General features: G+C 40.5%; 2 protein-coding genes across 2 annotated transcripts in view; both read left to right on the forward strand.

Moving 5' to 3' along the window:
• Positions 1–19,016, forward strand: part of LOC309702423 (protein NLRC3-like) — a 226,620-nt gene that overhangs the window by 134,608 nt on the left and 72,996 nt on the right. The gene's annotated exons all lie outside the window — the stretch shown is intronic.
• Positions 1–19,016, forward strand: part of LOC309702418 (protein NLRC3-like) — a 32,921-nt gene that overhangs the window by 7,139 nt on the left and 6,766 nt on the right. Inside the window, exon 6 of the mRNA XM_082527136.1 lies at positions 12,889–13,062. Within this exon, the coding sequence (XP_082383262.1) occupies positions 12,889–13,062 (174 nt within the window). The remainder of the gene's footprint in view (positions 1–12,888; positions 13,063–19,016) is intronic.

Genomic DNA, 19,016 nt, shown 5'->3' on the forward strand with positions numbered 1-19,016 from the left:
TACCTTTGGTATTTGGTGACAGCATGAGCGTAATATTTACTGAACAGAGTCGTCTTCTGTAATCTATTCAGATTCAGAACACTGTATTTATTTTCAAGGGGCAATTAGGATACTGAGCTTTCCAACCGTACATACAATACACAAACATCACATTGGGGAGACGGGTCAGGCTAGGTAGCTGGCCGGTCAGCCGCTAGAGCAGCGACCCGGAACCGAACAGCAGAAAATGCACAACATCAGGAAAGATGAGGAGAAAAAAGAACTCCTCCCAGACTGAGCTCCAACAGGGAGATCAGTTTGAGAACAGACAAAAAAAATGACCCCAGCGCAGAGCACATGAAAACTCTTAATGCGCCATAGAAACACATGACAAGCAGCAGGGATGGGTAAAAGGTGAGAGACAGCCGGTGTAGACAGCGCACCCGGGCCTGCAGCATTTGCGCTGGTCCCCTCGACCCACCGTCTGCACCGGGAGGGGATAAGCATGCTTAGGATGGGAAGGAACAGTCTAAACACCGTCTGTTATCAGGGTGAGATTTGTTATGTTCAGCTCCAGCCTTGAGACCACAGCTGGCGCCGGTATGTTAGCCGCATGAGATGATGGTGGTTTTCTTTGGTGCGAACAACTGCATGTCAATTTCACAGCTGATCTAACAGTCCGTCACTCGTCTCTCAATCTCCCGTTGGAGAGCCACGAGCTTCTCCGAGAGGTTATCGGTTTTGCGCTCAAAGAGCAAAGTCTGAGAACTCACGACCGCCATGAGCTTCTTCAAGATCTTATCCGTGCTGCGTTCAATGAGCCCATTTTGAGAAGTCACGACCCGTCCCATTGTTTCAGTCACAGCGGGCAGCCTTGTGGGGGTTTGAACAGCTGATTCTGCTTTCTTTAATCTTCAATAAGCCAGGGCCAAGCCAGCTCAGATCAGCAAGAACCCTTTGCTGCTGTGAATGTCCGTGCTGCTATATTTCAGGATCAGGCTCTAAATGTACAAATGGATCTGAGAAGATTTCCAATCATGTTTCTACTAGATTTACAGTTTGTTTTCATGTCGTCTGACTCAGATGGTGGAGCAGGTGGAGCTTACAAGGAGTAAGTGCTGCTATAGAAGAAGAGTTGTGTTTTAATGAAGCTATTTAGTTAACCAATAATTGTATTGCATGCTGGCATTAAAAATGTTTCATTTGACTGATTTAATTTGTTTGTTTGTTTTCTTCCAGACTGAGTGGCTGTAACCTCTCAGAGAGAAGCTGTGATGCTCTGTCCTCAGTTCTCAACTCCCAGTCCTCTAGTCTGAAAGAGCTGGACCTGAGTAACAATGACCTGCGGGATTCAGGAGTGAAGCTTCTGTCTGCTGCACTGCAGAGTCCACATTGTACACTGGAAACTCTCAGGTCAGGATCCAAACATATCATTAAATGATATTATTGTACAAACAACCAAGCTTTATAGAATTGGCAGGTGAACTTTTCTTTATCTTTGGATTGCTTAGGAGATTCTTAATTACTGTCTGAACATTTTTTACAGTCACATATTTTGTTTTAATGGTCAAACAGAATTATTGTTCAGTTCAATGAGCAGGTAGCTGTGAGATTCATAATAATGAGGTATATTTGTATTAAAGATGACTAAACTTGAACAGTAGCTGTGTGAGTTACTTTGTTTACTCATGTGTGCTGATGTTGTGAGTATTTTAAAGCTGAAGTAAACTTGTAATGAGTTTAATAGAGTTTCTGAAGTAAGTGTACTTGGAGACATTTATGTGTTTACTAAAGTCCAGGAGCAGGAGGCTGTGTGTAGCATAGAGGAACCCAGACCTCAGCTTTGTCTCCTGGTTTCTGTTGCTGCTGTTACAGTTTCCCCTCATCGTTCCTTCAACAGTCTCCTCACTGTAACAAATCAAAGTGTTACTGTATAGATTCACGTCTGAATGTTGCCATGTGCTATTAAAACTGAAAGCGATGTTTCATACACCCACGTGGTTCAGTCACACAGTAACTGATGGTAAATAATGTTTGTGTTGAGCACATCGTACAGGTCAGCTGCTCCACACAGATCTCAGGTTTACATGCTGGAACAGTTTGTGATCATGAAGGATAAACCTCACTTCCTCTTTGTTTCATACAGATGTGACATGAACAATAACACATTCATGAAATCCTTTTAGGAACACAAACACTACTGTAGCTGGAGAATATACACTCAACAAAAATATAAACGCAACACTTTTGTTTTTGCTCCCATTCCCCATGGGATGGACGTAGAGACCTAAAATTCATTCCAGATACACAATATAACCATCCCTCCCAAACAGTGGTCACAAATCAGTCCAAATGTGTGGTAGTGGGCACATCTGCCATATTGAGATAATCCATCCCACCTCACAGGTGTGCCACATCAGGATGCTGATCTGACATCATGAGTAGTGCACAGGTGTACCTCAGACTGCCCACAACAAAAGGCCACCCTGGAATGTGCAGTTTTGTCTCACAGCAAAATGCCACAGATGCCACAAGCAATGAGGGAGCGTGCAATTGGCATGCTGACAGCAGGAATGTCAACCAGATCTGTCGCCCGTGCATTGAATGTTCATTTCTCAACCATAAGCCGTCTCCACAGGCGTTTCAGAGAATATGGCAGCACATCCAACCGGCCTCACAACCGCAGACCTCGTGTAACCACACCAGCCCAGGACCTCCACATCCAGCAGGTTCACCTCCAAGATGGTCTGAGACCAGCCACCCAGACAGCTGCTGGAACAATTGGTTTGCACAACCAAACAATTTCTGCACAAACTGTCAGAAACCGTCTCAGGGACGCTCAACTGCATGCCCGTCGTCCTCATCGGGGTCTTGACCTGACTCCAGCTCGTCGCCGTAACAGACTTGTGTGGGCAAATGCTCACATTCGATGGCGTCTGGCACGTTGGAGAGGTGTGCGCTTCACGGATGAATCATGGTTCACATTGTTCAGGGCAGATGGCAGCTGAGAATGTCCCAGTTCTTGCATGGCCAGCATACTCACCGGACATGTCACCCATTGAGCATGTTCGGGATGTGCTTGACCGGCGTATACGACAGCGTGTACCAGTTCCCACGAATATCCAACAACCTCGCACAGCCATTGAAGTGGAGTGGACCAACATTCCACAGGCCACAATTGACAATCTGATAGACTCCATGCGACGATGTGTTGCACTGCATGAGGCAAATGGTGGTCACACCAGATACTGACCGGTTCTGGGTCCCCAGACCCCCAATAGCGCAAAAAACTGCACATTCCAGGGTGGCCTTTTGTTGTGGGCAGTCTGAGGTACACCTGTGCACTACTCATGATGTCAGATCATCATCCTGATGTGGCACACCTGTGAGGTGGGATGGATTATCTCAATATAGCAGATGTGCCCACTACCACACATTTGGACTGATTTGTGACCACTGTTTGGGAGGGATGGTTATATTGTGTATCTGGAATGAATTTTAGGTCTCTACGTCCATCCCATGGGGAATGGGAGCAGTAACAAAGGTGTTGCATTTATATTTTTGTTGAGTGTATTTGAATGTAGGATAATGTAGGGGATCAGAAACAACAGTAATAACTAACCACCACCTCACCATTTGGGTTGGTAGCTGCATGTTGATTGATGAAGTCATTTTCTTCTTCCTCCATTTCTACCTTATTAACATCAGATTAAAAGCTGCACAGAGACAGGCCCTGGACATGTTTAGCCTAGCTTAGTACAAGGACTGGACATGGGGGAAACGGCTCTCATCACTGGATCAAAACATGAAAACAAATCTGAAGTAAAGTTTTGTTGAAGTGAACTGTGGTGGTGCCCAATGTTCCCTCTAAGCTGCGCTCGTGCAACTGCGCACTGCTGGCACGTCTCTGCACACAGAAAATCTGTGTTGCACACAAAAAAAAAAATCAAATCTCAATTGAAATAAAAATTAAATCTTCAACAATTCTGTTTTGCAGTGTTAGTCAGTGACTGGCTGCTCCCATATGGGATTAGAACGATGCCACCTTATCCCATAGTCCAGCCAATCACGCGATTCACATTCGTATATACGCAGCTAATCAACGTCGCTGACAGGCTATGACAGCGTCCTTATGTGCCAACACCGGTGTTATAGCAAGCAAAGTGGCTGATGATGAGGTGAAGCCACGTTAATGACAACATATACAACCATTGGAGATGTGAGCAGGACAGATGGAGCAACTGAGGGAAAAAGTGTGGACTTTATACCAGTTTTTAAATTGTGTTGATCGGCCACGTAAAACCAGAGTTATGATAAAATATCTGCAATGTTTGGTTTTCTTCCTGAATAGTATTGTTGTTTATAACAACGATAGTATTCAGTATTTATTGCAACAAACTTTGTTGTTTGCAAAACTCAGTTACTTTTTTGAAGAAGTAACTATATAATTAACTGCCCAACATTGGTCATTATATCCTGTATTTTGCAGACAGAGTTACAGACTCTCTCCCAGACCACAGACTCATAATACAAGTCAGAGCTTTATAAAAATAGAAAAAATAAAGTTGTGTTTTCAAAATTGGAGTTCAAGTTATTTTTACTTCCAATAGTGTTAACATGCTACAGGTCATCAACAAGGTTGTTTTTAATTTTCATTGTAAGTGGGCTAAAGCAGTTAATTAAAAGTAGCCTAACATAAATGTAAATGCTGTAATTTGATTACTTTAATAAACCATGTAACTTGGATTGATAAGATGCTGGCGTGACCACAGTGCACGTCTGCTGTTGCTCACAGTGGTCCAAGGGACGCTCAGGGAGTTTGTGTGTTCGCTCAGACACATGAAACATTAGAGGGAACATTGGCGGTGACTGGCAGGGAAAAGGGGAATGATAAGACTTACTGTAAATATAATTATGTATGTATTGAAAAAGGAACAACTAAAATGTTCCAGCTGAAAAATGAAATCAGTTTCAGTTTATGAGCTCTGTTTGTTTTCTTTACAATTCCAACCTTTTATTTTGAAATGAGCTGCTCGTTCCTGTTTAGAGTTGATGAGCTGATGTGGGTGAGAGGACTCAGGCAGCCTGACAGAGTTGATGTCCAGGTCTTCCCTGCTTGTCCTGATATACATAAACATGAGTATCCTTGCAGGTCAGATCTCATCAGTCACACCTGTTAGTGCAGCTCTCCTCTAGATTGTAGTGCTTGTAAAACTAGGATGATTTTAGGAGCCTGGACCGCAGATCTAAGGGAAGATATGACTTGGAAAGACTAAACCAACCTATTAGAGGTGTTCGCACTAACATAGATAATTACTCAGATTTACACCTTTAGTGTCTCACAAAGGGTTGAAAAGTGAATGTGCACAGAGAGGTTGGTGGTGAGACGGGCACTTCCAGCACTGTAGATGTGTTCCAGCTCAGTGTTCATGGAAATAATCCAGAGAGCAGGATTCCTTGATGAATGTCACATCTTCTTAAAGTTATAATCCACAGGGAAGACTGTGAAACTGTCGATCTGATATCTACTCAACCAATCAGGTGTTTACATGCCCTTCACTGATCTCCAGCCCCACCTTATTATCAGTTTCTCTCTTTTACATCTGAATTATCTTCACTTCACATTTCAGTCAGTTCAGATTTCATTAGCACGTTCACTTTAGCATAATCCATTTTAATCCAAACACCTTTCTCTTTAAACTCTGTTTGTCAGTCACAGTATATCCAGTACAATCCTCTTTTTCACTGCGTCACACACATTCAGAGATCAGAGTGTCCTGTGTGTGCTCTCATTCACTCACACTCACTCTCATATGGCTGAAGTCTGTTTGTACACAGGCTGTCAGCTGGCCTGAGTTCGGCCTGTCTCTAAAATCATTATTTTATTACTTTTATTCTGATTCATCAAAGCCAAACTCAAACATATTTATATTTACTGATTATGTTCTCATCAATAATTAACAGTCAGTACATTCAGATATGAATCATAATTCAGTGTTTAACATATTATCACAGATGGACTGCACAGGAGATCTCCTTTATGAAGAAACTGTGAAAGTTTGTCCAACAGTGGGAAACATTTCAGAGAACATCTCAGAGAATATCTGTGAAGCAGAAACTAAACATAATAATAGAAGAAAAGCCAAATAATGATCCAAATCCTGCTCTGAGACTATCAGACAGTAAAGGCTTCCAAAGACTGCTCACCTCTCAGACTTATTTAAAGATGCTGGTGCTGTCCACAGATCAGCTGACCTGCTGGGTCTCCATGATCAGCTTTGTTTCTTGGAGATAAAGGCTGAAGCCTTTAGAGCTTCAGTTCTCCAGAGCAGCAGGATGTCTGAGGTCCGCAGAAACACAAAAACACAGCAGCTAAAAATAGTTGTTCAAAGAAAACAAGGTGGGAGCTGCTGATTCCTGAGCTTTGATACTGGATTAGCTTCAGTAGTTATTCCCATCACTGCTGTAGGAGCTGCATTTAGTCACAGCTGACTGTCTTCTTTGAACAATCACAATGACTACTGTTCTAAGAAACAAGCACACAAAGAACCAATGAGAGTGTAGAACATGATAAAGAGCTCCTGTGATTGTGGCAAAGAAATGAGCAGCAGACGGCCGTCTACATGTTGTAGTGGTTTACAGTCACCAGGGGGCACCGTCACGGCCACGCAGTCAGTGGGCTGCTCTGCTTGTGCTGTTGTTGGTGAAGCTGATGTGAAAGCGAATGTTAAAACAATGAAAAGTGTCCACTGCAGCCTCCATCTGAGCTTGTCATGTTCTTCTTCTTTGATCCTTTGTGTTTGTGCTGAACACTGCTGTCGCTCTCTTCCCTGTTCCCGCCCACTTTCTAACCAATTAGCATTGGAGCGTGCACAGCGTCGTCCACACTGAGCTTTGTTGTGAGCGCATGGACTCGTCTGCAGAACATTTGTATGGGCTCAAAATGTGGTCATAAATATTTTGTACTTGTAAATCAGGATTTGTGTGTGTAAAAAAGATTTGTGTGTGTGTAAAAAAATAAAATAAAAATTTGTGTGTGGACTTAGCCAAAAAAAACCCCTGCAAGTTACAAGTACGAATTTTGACCCTATTTTTCTTCCTTTCATCTGATTGGTCAATGTCATGTCAATCACAAATGTAACTATCCAATCAGAGAACAGTTGGGTTTGGCTGTCGGAGGGGCACTTTTTTGACCTGACGTTCCCGTCACAAGTGTCTTCTAAGTGAAGCTACCAGGTTCAGGTCCAGCTCTGTTTATCTGGAGCTGCAGTAAATGATCCGTCCTCACAAAGCAACACAGACACCAGATATGCAAACACAGCATCATACAACACAACCAAGAGATCCAAAGAATTATCTCTGCATTTCTGTGGCTGATGCTGCTGGAACGAAGCTGTTTGAAACCTTGTTGTTCTGCACTTTGGGACCTGAAGAGGAACCTGAACCTCTGTGCAGAGGGTTCAACTCTGAGGATTCCTGTTCAGTTTTTTTTTATTTCACACGGCAAAACGTGACAACTTTATGATAAATGTACGACTTCAATGTGAAAAATTCATTTTTTTCTCTTGTTTGTTTGAAGCTGCTTCCTGTTGGCTTCAGCTGTTTGGAGTTTCCATTTTCTAAACTTCTACATTCTGAACCTTCTTCAGCTCTGAACAGATGATGAAACACTGAATGATTTCAAGCTCACACTTTGTCTAATAAACTTACATCTTTCATTTTTTATTCAGATTGAAGGACTGTGATCTGTCAGAGATCAGCTGTGATTATCTGGCAGCAGCGCTGAAGTCCAACCCCTCGTATCCCAGAGTGCTGGACCTGAGTGTAGACTGCAACAACCTGCAGGATTCAGGAGTGAAGCAGCTGTGTGTTCTTCTGGAGAATCCACAATGTCGATTTGAAACTCTGAGGTCAGTCACATGTTTTAGTTGTGCTGAGATGAATATGATGTGAAAGTTGTGCTGACACTGTGGATCAGTAGGCCCGCAGACCTCTATACAGGAAGTCTGGTTCTACTCTTTGTAGAACTTCTGATCCCTGATCCTCTGAGTCTGACTCAGTAGATAATGCAGAGTTCTGAGCTGATGTGGGTGAGAGGACTCAGGCAGCCTGACAGAGTTGATGTCCAGGTCTTCCCTGCTTGTCCTGATACACATAAACATGAGTATCCTTGCAGGTCAGATCTCATCAGTCACACCTGTTAGTGCAGTTCTCCTCTAGATTGTAGTGCTTGTTAAACTAGGATGATTTTAGGAGCCTGGACCGCAGATCTAAGGGAAGATATGACTTGGAAAGACTAAACCAACCTATTAGAGGTGTTCGGACTAACATAGATAAATACTCAGATTTACACCTTTAGTGTCTCACAAAGGGTTGAAAAGTGAATGTGCACAGAGAGGTTGGTGGTGAGACGGGCACTTCCAGCACTGTAGATGTGTTCCAGCTCAGTGTTCATGGAAATAATCCAGAGAGCAGGATTCCTTGATGAATGTCACATCTTCTTAAAGTTATAATCCACAGGGAAAACTGTGAAACTGTCGATCTGATATCTACTCAACCAATCAGGTGTTTACATGCCCTTCACTGATCTCCAGCCCCACCTTATTATCAGTTTCTCTCTCTTTTACATCTGAATTATCTTCACTTCACATTTCAGTCAGTTCAGATTTCATTAGCACGTTCACTTTAGCATAATCCATTTTAATCCAAACACCTTTCTCTTTAAACTCTGTTTGTCAGTCACAGTATATCCAGTACAATCCTCTTTTTCACTGCGTCACACACATTCAGAGATCAGAGTGTCCTGTGTGTGCTCTCATTCACTCACACTCACTCTCATATGGCTGAAGTCTGTTTGTACACAGGCTAATCTGGGACTCTCCACCATTTGACCCTAGAAATAAAGAAGCTTCTTGGATGAGAGGTGAAACGTCTTCAAGAAACTTAAAGAAGTCCAAATGCCTTTTTTTCTAAGCTCTTTAGATAACTGCGATCCTTCACAAACTCCTCGTCAGTGGGACTCTCAGAGCTACCAGCCCTTTGCTACAATCACAAAGCTCTTCATTGAAATCAATGATATCAAAGCTGGAATCAAGCTATAGCCATATACACTGGTAAAGACTTCTTATCTCGAAATAATATACTGAAGTGGCAATGCAGAAATTGAAAATAGGTGGACGTGCTACCTATGCTATTAGTAGAATGGACATTGGCCTGCTGGCTAATGAAGGCCCTGTCTCACATAGAGGTGAGAGAGGCCCCCCTCGAAGCCCCCTCTTTTATCGGGGCTTACTTAGGGTCATATCGGGGACCCCACAGTTAGAAGTCTTTTTTTTTTTCTTTTATTTTTCTTTGTCAAAATAAAGCTTATTTGTGTAGCTGTTTTATACAGCTTTAATGTTAATATTAATGTTTGCTTATGTATGTTTAGGGAGTGGTCTGATGGTACATGTCGTTGTCACATTAATAATATTCAAATAGTAAGGGTATGCTTAAAGATATGGTAAAAATCATATCATATAATGTAAATGGCCTGTCGAATCCAATTAAACGTAATAAAATTTTAACTAAAATGAAGAAAGAACAAGTACAAATAGTGTATCTACAGGAAACCCATCTAGACTGTAAGGAGCATGAAAAACTGAAAAGAATGGGTTATACAACAGTTTTCTCCTCTTCCTATAAAACTGGACGAAGGAGAGGAGTGGCTATCCTGTTATCAAGCAAATTACTCTTTGAAAAAATATCTGAGATAAGTGATAAAGAGGGACGTTATATTTTGGTAAGGGGAAACATTGAGGGGAACCCAGTCACGTTGTTAAATATATATGCACCCCCTGGAAGCGATATTTATTTCTTTAAGAAAATTATAGATGTGATGGTAACAGAGACAGTAGGTTTCCTAATTTGCGGAGGAGATTTAAATATACATCTACAACCAAAGCTAGATATTTCCAATAGAAAAGCACAGAATACTAAAACATTAATTTAGAATATAAATACATTGATGAAGGAGGTGGGACTAATTGATATATGGAGAGACTTGCATCCCTACCAAAGGGATTATACTTATTTTTCCTCACCGCACTCGTTAAACACAAGAATAGATTATTTCACAAGTTTTGGGAAAAATAAAGATAAAATAAACACTTGTGCAATTGGAGCAATAGAGTTAAGCGATCATGCACCAGTATACCTGTCTGTTGATTTAAACGTGCAACCAAAACTCAATAATTGGAAATTAAATTCAAGCTTACTGAATGATCCTCACTTTAAAGGACAAATTAAGAAAGAGATTCACTTCTATATGGAAACTAATGACAATGGTGAGGTGTCTCCTCCTATACTGTGGGATGCCTTTAAAGCTGTCCTGAGAGGGAAAATTATAGCAATATCCTCTTATAAGAAAAAGATGAGAAATAAGAAATTAGAAGAGCTACAAAATAAGACTTAGAGAAAAGGCATGAAAGAAAAACATCTCAGGATATATTGGAGGAAATTAGGAAAGCAAGAAATGAAATAAATGATTTGACCACATATGAAATTTAAAAAAAATTAATGTTTCTTAAACAAAGGTATATAAATACCTTTGTAAATACAAGATAATGTACGACGGACATTACAAATTATTAATCATATTCAAAAGAATAAAATAGAAGCAATGGTAATCAGTATCGATGCAGAAAAATCATTCGATTCAGTTAATTGGAACTTTCTTTACCGAGTCTTGCATACATTTGGCTTTCACGAAAATATAATTAAGACAATACAGGCACTTTATGATAACCCTACGGCAAGGATTAAAATTAATGGCTACCTATCAAATAGTATTAAGCTGCAAAGAGGAACAAGGCAGGGCTGTGCGTGCTCACCATTATTATTTGCGTTATATCTGGAACCATTGGCTCAATATATAAGACAAAATAAAGAAGTAGAAGGTATTAATATCCATGAAAAGGAGCATAAATTAGCCTGCTATGCAGATGATATTTTAATATTTTTGGGTCAACCATCAAACTCTTTACCTAAATTAATGCAATCATTTGAATACTTTGGTCGACTATCTGGATATAGGGTTAATATGAGTGAAACACAATTGCTTAAGTACAACTATATTCCATCAGAAGAAATTAAAAATAAGTATCAATTAGCATGGCAAACAGAGTACTTTAAATATCTAGGAGTCATAATACCTAAGGATCTTACAGAACTATTAGAACGGAATTATTTACCAATACAGAAAAAAATTAAGGAACATATAGCGAGATGGAATCTAATTCCATATTTAAGTTTATATTTGAGAATAGACTCAATTAAAATTAATATTCTTCCTAAATTATTATATTTATTTCAAACATTACCAATAGAAATTAACCAGAAACAGTTTAATGAATGGGATAAAATTTTGTCAAGATACATATGACAAGGAAAAAGGCCCCGAATTAGATTTAAAACCCTACAACTTAACAAAGGAAAAGGGGGTGGGGCTTACCTTCTCTTAGGGAATATTATTGGGCAGCACAATTAAGGCCTATGATATGCTGATGTAATCCTTCATATGACGCTCAATGGAAAGTTATTGAGGAGAGTCTGACCTCCATCCCCATATAAGCTATTATAGCAGACAGAAGCTTGCAAAATTTAATAAAAACTATTGAAAATCCATGGATCAAGTTGACTTTTAAAATTTGGGAAACAGTAATAAAAGAATATAAACTAGAAGAGGATATAGCAGTTCTTAAGTGGTGTGCATATGACACACATTTTGCTCCAAATAAATTGGACACCAGATTCAAAGATTGGACATATAAAGGATTAACAGCTTTATGTATGATAATGGAGGAAGGCAGACTAATTAGTTTTGATAAAATGAAAGATAAATATTCATTAGAAACACAGGATTTTTATAGATATCTACAGATGAGGCATTTTGTCAATAAAACGATAAAAGCTAAGGCTGAATTGAGTAAACAGCTGAAGTTGATGGTATTGTATAGTGATTCTAAAATGTCAATAAAAAAAAAGCTGAAATCAAATGAGTCCAAGTCTTCTGCTGATTCAGCATCACATTCATCTTTGCTCCTTGTTCTGCATCCCCACCATGGACTTCATTCCTTTCCAAGCCAGCCTTGAGTGTCCTTTATTCAGCTCATCCTCTGCTTTACTTTTACACCTGATTTTAGCTGCTTTTCTTCTCTCCCTCATAACAAGACAGCTTCTTCTGCCTGAGAACATGTTGGAGTGATTTACTAATCCAGGGCTGATTTTTGGGGGAAAATAGTTCCCATTTTCAAAGTAATCTCCATTTTTCCCAGAATGAAATGTAAGTAGAAATAAATGATCTAAGTGAGAACATGAGCCTTTAAAAAGGCTCTTCTGAGGCTGCTGCCAGTGGTCAAAGCCTCCAACAAAGCTCTGTAAGTACATATGTGATCATAGCTTTAGCTTTTAAATGTTTATTCTAGTTAACACAAATCAGGTGGAACAACTCAAATAAAATATCAAAAATATTAGGTGGTCATCGGTACTCAGTTTGTTCAATACTGAATACAATGGAGCACAAATTGTCCACGTTTCTGAAATATTTCTGGGTGTAACTGTCACCAAAGTGCAATTTAGACCTGGCCTGTGGTTGTTATCTAAGTGATAATCATCAATTCTACTAAAACAAATACAAAATAAAGAAATTTGACACATTCTGTTGATATCAAAAGCACACTGAACAATTCAGTGTTGTTTTACTGCTGTTCTCTCTTCACTTCTTCTCCTCTGATTCTCTCCACATGTTGCTCTGCATCAGTGCTCAGTTTCCTGACAAAACAAGATGAAATATTGCTAAATATAATAGTATCTCATTACACTTCAACATAAGTGTTTTATTTTTGTAATTGTTTATCTGTTATTTTTCAGACTGAGTCACTGTGACCTGTCAGAGAGAAGCTGTGAAGCTCTGGCCTCAGGTCTCAGCTCTCAGACCTCTAATCTGAGACAGCTGGACCTGAGTAACATTAACCTGAAGGATTCAGGCGTGAAGCTTCTGTCTGAAGGACTGAAGAGTCCACACTGTACACTGGAAACTCTCAGGTGAGATCAAGCATTTTTCTTTCATCAACTGACAGAATTAGCAGATTAATAATAAGGCAGTCCTCTAATAAGAGGAGAAGTGGAGGTGTTTTGAAGGGCAACATACTCTTATGTTAACAAGACAAGAAGTAGTTCTTGGGAACTGCTTCCTTTGTTATTGTCTCAGTAGAAACATGATGGTGAAACAGTGATGAGTTTGCAGAGGTGAATCCACACAACACAACAATGCTGTTGCGTGCTGAAAGCAGACTTCTCACAGATTCTGAGGCTGCAGGTTTCATCACTGTCCAACCAAAATTCACTGAACCAGCAGTAAATGAACGTCCAAAACGACACTTCATGTTTAAAAAACAGATGATCAGGGGGATTTGTGTTTACATCTTTTTTGTGTGATCTGTTCACCTGCTGTTTCAGCTGTTTGGTGGTTGTTGAGATGGTTTTGTGACCTTTTAGCTGAGATTCTGACGTTTCTGTAGATACCACACATGTCTAATTACTTTGTACAGCATGAATGGCCATAACGAGGTTTTTAACAGTAAGAAAAGTTGTAAAACTTCAGAAAATATAGTTAAAAGTCCAAAACCTTCTACGTCTGGTGGCTTGTGGTAAGGAGCAGATCAAACGAGTAAAGAATTACGTTATAATTATAAATGGCTTCAACAGCACATTCAGGTCTGTGAGACTCATTCAGACACTGAGCCGTGGCTCTGTGCTACATGCACATAGTTCTGCATCTCTGCCATTCAGACACACTTTATATATAGTTTATTTTATGTAGGATTCAATACTGAACTGTACATTTAGTCTTTTTAAAGGCAGCAAGTTTTATTCAGTGTTTTCATAAAAGCCTTATTTCTATCCATTTACTGCTATTAGGAAGAACACGTGAGGTTTAAGACCTGGACCAGTTTGAAACCTTTTGTCCTCCACAATGGAAAATGGGTGGAAATAAAAATGGGTCTCACTTTAGCCAGCTCCTAATTTTATCAGTTCTGCTCTCAGCGTCTCCTGTATATCTCCTGTATAAATGTTGCACTCAGCTTTGTGGTCTCCAATATCACTGAAATGCAGCCAGATGCTGCTCATTTTGCCTTTTCACTCTTTCCTGACACGCTTGCATTTCAGTACAGCTCCCATTTCTCTGTGTACTGGTCTCTACCACTACCCTTGCTGTCTATGGGACATGTCTTCTTTCACATAATGGTATGATCCCAGTCGGTCTCTTAAAGTGATTGGCCACATGGTTTGCTCATCAGAATAAAACCTCAGCCGTGCTCACATTGATTATCAACAAGCCTGAAAATTCATCAATATTTGACATATGAAATTATCTCATGGGCTGGATTTGGCCCACGGGCCATATGTTTGACACCCCTGGTTTACACAGTTTGGTATTCAATGTACAAGTGAGCTAGCTCTCAGCTAACTAGCAGACAAGCTAACTGCTGGGACTGCGTCTTTCTAACAAGAGTGTCAGACACTCAGACTGGTTTCCTTTGTGGATGATGATGTGTTCTCACACTGATCCTTCATGCTGATGCTGCCATCCACCCACTGCTCCTGGATTCCTCATCATCATCTCCATCAGCCCTCACAATACTCCACCTTCATCAGCTTCATGTTCAGCAGCCTGGATGGACAGTAATTCTTTCCATGGGTTATGGTGGGACATTGAGAGCTGAAGTCAAACAGCAGTGAGAATGAAAGACTGATTCATTTCTATTTAGTCTTGTGATGTGCAGCTTTGTTCAGAGCATTAAGGCCCAGCAAAGATTACTGAGGTCATAGAGTCCTGATGAAACCTGTGTGCTTATAGAAACTGAGACCAGATGAACCAGAATAGAAGGACATTAAAATGAAGTGTCAGCTACACAAAGGCAAAGCTATTCAGTTGTTGCTGTGAGTTATTTAAATGGAGGATGGAGTCAGACTTTAAGCTGCTGGACTCAGTCACTATATCCTGTTGTCCTCATAGAACCTGGACACACAGACTCACCTGTGACACAGTGACACACAGTGTGGGCTACACACACATTAGAAAGTGGATCAGTCACATTGTGCAATCATTTGTTGTGCTGGGAAACCATGAACACTTTGAATCACATTAATGGCTTTGTTACAGCAACATTCAATCATGAGTTCAAAAGTAGTGCATTGTGTACTTATTTTAATAGTACTGCAGTATGAGAAGTGCAACATTCAGTGTGCAGAAACAGATCAGGTGCTTTCTAACAGCAGTGTTCCCTTTAACACAGCAGCAGTTCAAATATTTCTGTCAGTCTGAGCTGAAACATGAATCTAATCAAATATCAAATCAAAGTTCTTTGCCTCTGCCAGGACGTTAACATTTGATCTAGTTTTTTACAAAGTTCCCTCAGCGTCCAGAGCCACCAACATACCTTTGATCAACAGCAAGTGAACATTTATAAATGTGTGTTTGCAGAACAGGAAGCAGCAGAACTATTGTTCTGTTATCAGGCAGCAGCACAAACGCTCATCAGCTCATTTACTGTGCAGGACTTTGAGTGTGTGAAGTGTGTGTTTGTGCTGGATTTCCTTTGGAGAATCTCAGTCAGAAACCAGACAAAGAAAAACTCTTTCAACAGTCCAGGTTGAGTTGACAACATGAACTGCATTTATCTTCCTCTGACTGACATGTTCTTCCTCCTCTGCACCGAGCCAGCTGCTAAGACTCACAAGCTCATTGACATTTTCTGATGTTAAAGAAACTCTCTTCTTCTGCACAATATGAGCAGCAACAGAGAAGAAGCTTTCACAGGTACAGATGTTGCAGCTGTGGCCAAGTACATGTGCTGCATGTTGGAGCAGCACTCTAATGGACAGGCCTCTGTACTGATGGTGGGCTCTGCTCTGTATCCACCACACTGTTCTCAGCTGAGTCTTCCTCCTGTTCACAATCACACTCTGATCAAGCATGTTCACGTTGTAACGCCGTGGCTTTCGTAGTCTCTCCTTTTTCTACAGCTCATGTGTTCTTCTTGTGATGCTGCGTCTTGAGGCTCATACATGCCGTCATTTGTTGATCCTAAGAACGTTCCTCAGACCGACTTCTTCAACAACAGATAACTTTAGTTGTATCAACACTGCCTCCTGGAACAGTTTAAAATGAACATGTCAAAGATCTGTACCTGTCTCCATGTTTCTGTCCCCGCCCCTTTCTTTCTGTCCTGGGTCATGTGAGCGCTGCAGTAGTATTAGGCCCACCCTCAATGCTCCCATTGGCTGAGATGCATAATGACGCCCATTTCAAGCCAGCACTGATCAACATCCCTCCTGTGACCCATGGCTGTTATATTCAGAGCCAGTGAGCACTTTCACAATAATCATGATTTTAAAAACTGTGATTAAAATAATTGCTGACGTTAATCAGTTAATGAGTTAACGAGATAATAACAGGTTAAGTTGCCCTAATAATTAGACTTTGGTGACAAACTGATGTGATCTCCATGTTTCCTTTGTTGGACTGTGGGCGAGTGTCAGAACTGAATGTACTGAGTAACATGTAGAGTTTAAACATGTGTCAGTTCCAGTTTTAGAGCTCTAAAGTGCAGCTATCATGTTAGGAATATGTTAGGAATAGACAGGAACACTGAGCACACTGAGGTCAAATCTTTATTTTACCACTCGCTAGAGCAGGGCGATATGGCCAAAAATATTTATCACGATATATATTTGAAAATTTGCGATAACGATATAACCGACGATATAATTGATGCGAGACAAAATACAACTCCACAACATTACTAGCGCAAAAAGACAACCTTCCATTTATTTTCACTTAAACAAGAAGCTGGTTTTTATGTACATTAAAGCTTTATAAAAATGTAACAGTGCAAATGCAAATTCCTTGCTGAAAGTTTAACCAAAAGGCATTTCCAGTAGAAATGGGCTGACATATCCTGAGCATAACCATGTATAATATCCACTGAAGTTAAAAAGAGGTGCTTTGCAACATTAAACTGCAGTGTGCAGTACGCATTTTTCGGACCATAAGGTGCACGGGATTATAAGGCACATTAAGCGAAACAAAGCAGTCAGATAAATCAAACTTTATTAAACTCATTCTTCTTGCTTCCTCCACTTCTGTACCATTGATTCATTAATGTTGAATTCTCTGGCAGCTGCTCTATTCCCATGTTGTTGCAGTATATTAATGACTAACCTCGTATTGTGGATGGATTATCTCAGTTGTTCTCCTGACTGAAGTTTGGTCCGTTTACAGTATCCTGCCATGCGATTGCATTTGTCTCTAACCATGAAGAACCTTCACGTTAACTTTTATAAGTGGAAAAGTGTTAGTGTTCGTCCTCCAGCTTCACTGTTTATGTTATGCTAACATAGCTGTGTCGCTAGCGATCACGTAGCACATCATTATATACCAGCTAGCCCAACTTCAGTAACCCTACAAACGTCAATGCTGTTTAGTTTCCTGTCTTCATTTATGTTGGAAGTGATAGCAGAGCTGCACGTTTGATTTTTTTCAGAAATCTCTCTGTCAGAACATGCTATATCATGCTTAGGTAACTAGCGAAACTAGCGAGCTAACTTCCGCTAGCTTCCTGCTAACTTCTAACTCTGTTAAATGTAATAACTTTTGTTTTCATGGATGCCTGGAAGTTAAACTTTATAGTTACACCTGGTAAAGCAGCAATGCTGATCGTTTTATTAAAGATGAAAGAATTTAGACAGTTTTTAACTCTAAGTGATGCTGCAGTGTTGTTTGACCTGAAGCATACGGAGTTTAGGACCCAGATTACTCCCAGATTTAAGAGCATCTTAGTCCGACAAATACGACAATAACAACGGCCGCTTGCATGTTCTGCAAAAAAATGTGCTTTGTCGTGTATCTGACGGACAAACACCAAACCAGTTCCACATCACTGAAGTTGCACCATTTTTACAAACCAATTCTGGTTCATCTGTTTCACTCAACAATCGGCCATGTGCGTATGAAAACAAAGGCACTGCGCATGCGCGTTTTACTCCCATTCTATCGCGATATTTCATTTTCCTATCGTTGCCTAACATTATACCGGTATTACCGTGAACGGTATAATATGGCCCAGCCCTACCACTCGCTGCATTCTTGATGTTCATGAATTCAGCAGCTTCATGATTGTCTGCAGCATTAATCTCATATTTCCATTAAAAGTGTTGAATTTGACTGTTTGATGTTCTTTATGATCTCTGGCACCAGTTCATCTGTAGGCTGAGCTCAGTCCATCCAGTTAGTGAAATGATGTTTAAAGGTCTCCTTGTTCTGTGAGCGTGCACAGATCCTGAAGCAGAAAGCCTGGGTTACAGAGAAATGATCATCACTGTGATGATGCTCATCATCTCTGACTGGGATTTGAGGTTTTGTCAAAGCAGCAAAGAAAGCCTGGCTATGTTGGACTGGGTGTGGAAGCAGCTCCCAGTTTGAGTTCAGGAGACAGACGCCCTCTCTACTTTGAAGATCAGCTTCAAACTTTCCTTTTTGATAAAGCTTATAGTTCGAGCTGGATCAGGTGACCCTGAACCATCCCTTAGTTATGCTGCTATAGGCTCAGGCTGTTGGTGGACTTCCCATGATGCTCTGCTCTCTTCTCCCCTCTTTTCACTCCTGATGCTTTTATATGTCACTACTGCATGTCCTTAACTTTTGTCTCTCTGTTTTGTTCTTGTCTCTCTGAGCTCATCTCTTCTCTTTCCCCTCACCCTGCAACCAGTCATGGTAGATGCTCCTCATGGAGCCTGTTTTCACTGGGAGGATCTTTGTGTCAAAGGGAGTTCTTCTTCCCACCATCACCAAGTGCTGCTCACAGTGGAGGCGGTTACCTTACACTGTTAAACAGCTTCAGATGACTGTTGTTGTCTGTTGGGTATTGTCACTTATAAATAAAGTTACAATGGATGGATGTAAATGGATAGATGTTATTGTGACAAAGAGAAAA

The sequence above is a fragment of the Aulonocara stuartgranti genome (assembly GCF_965226115.1).
Source record: "Aulonocara stuartgranti genome assembly, chromosome: 3".
Lineage (NCBI taxonomy): Eukaryota > Metazoa > Chordata > Actinopteri > Cichliformes > Cichlidae > Aulonocara > Aulonocara stuartgranti.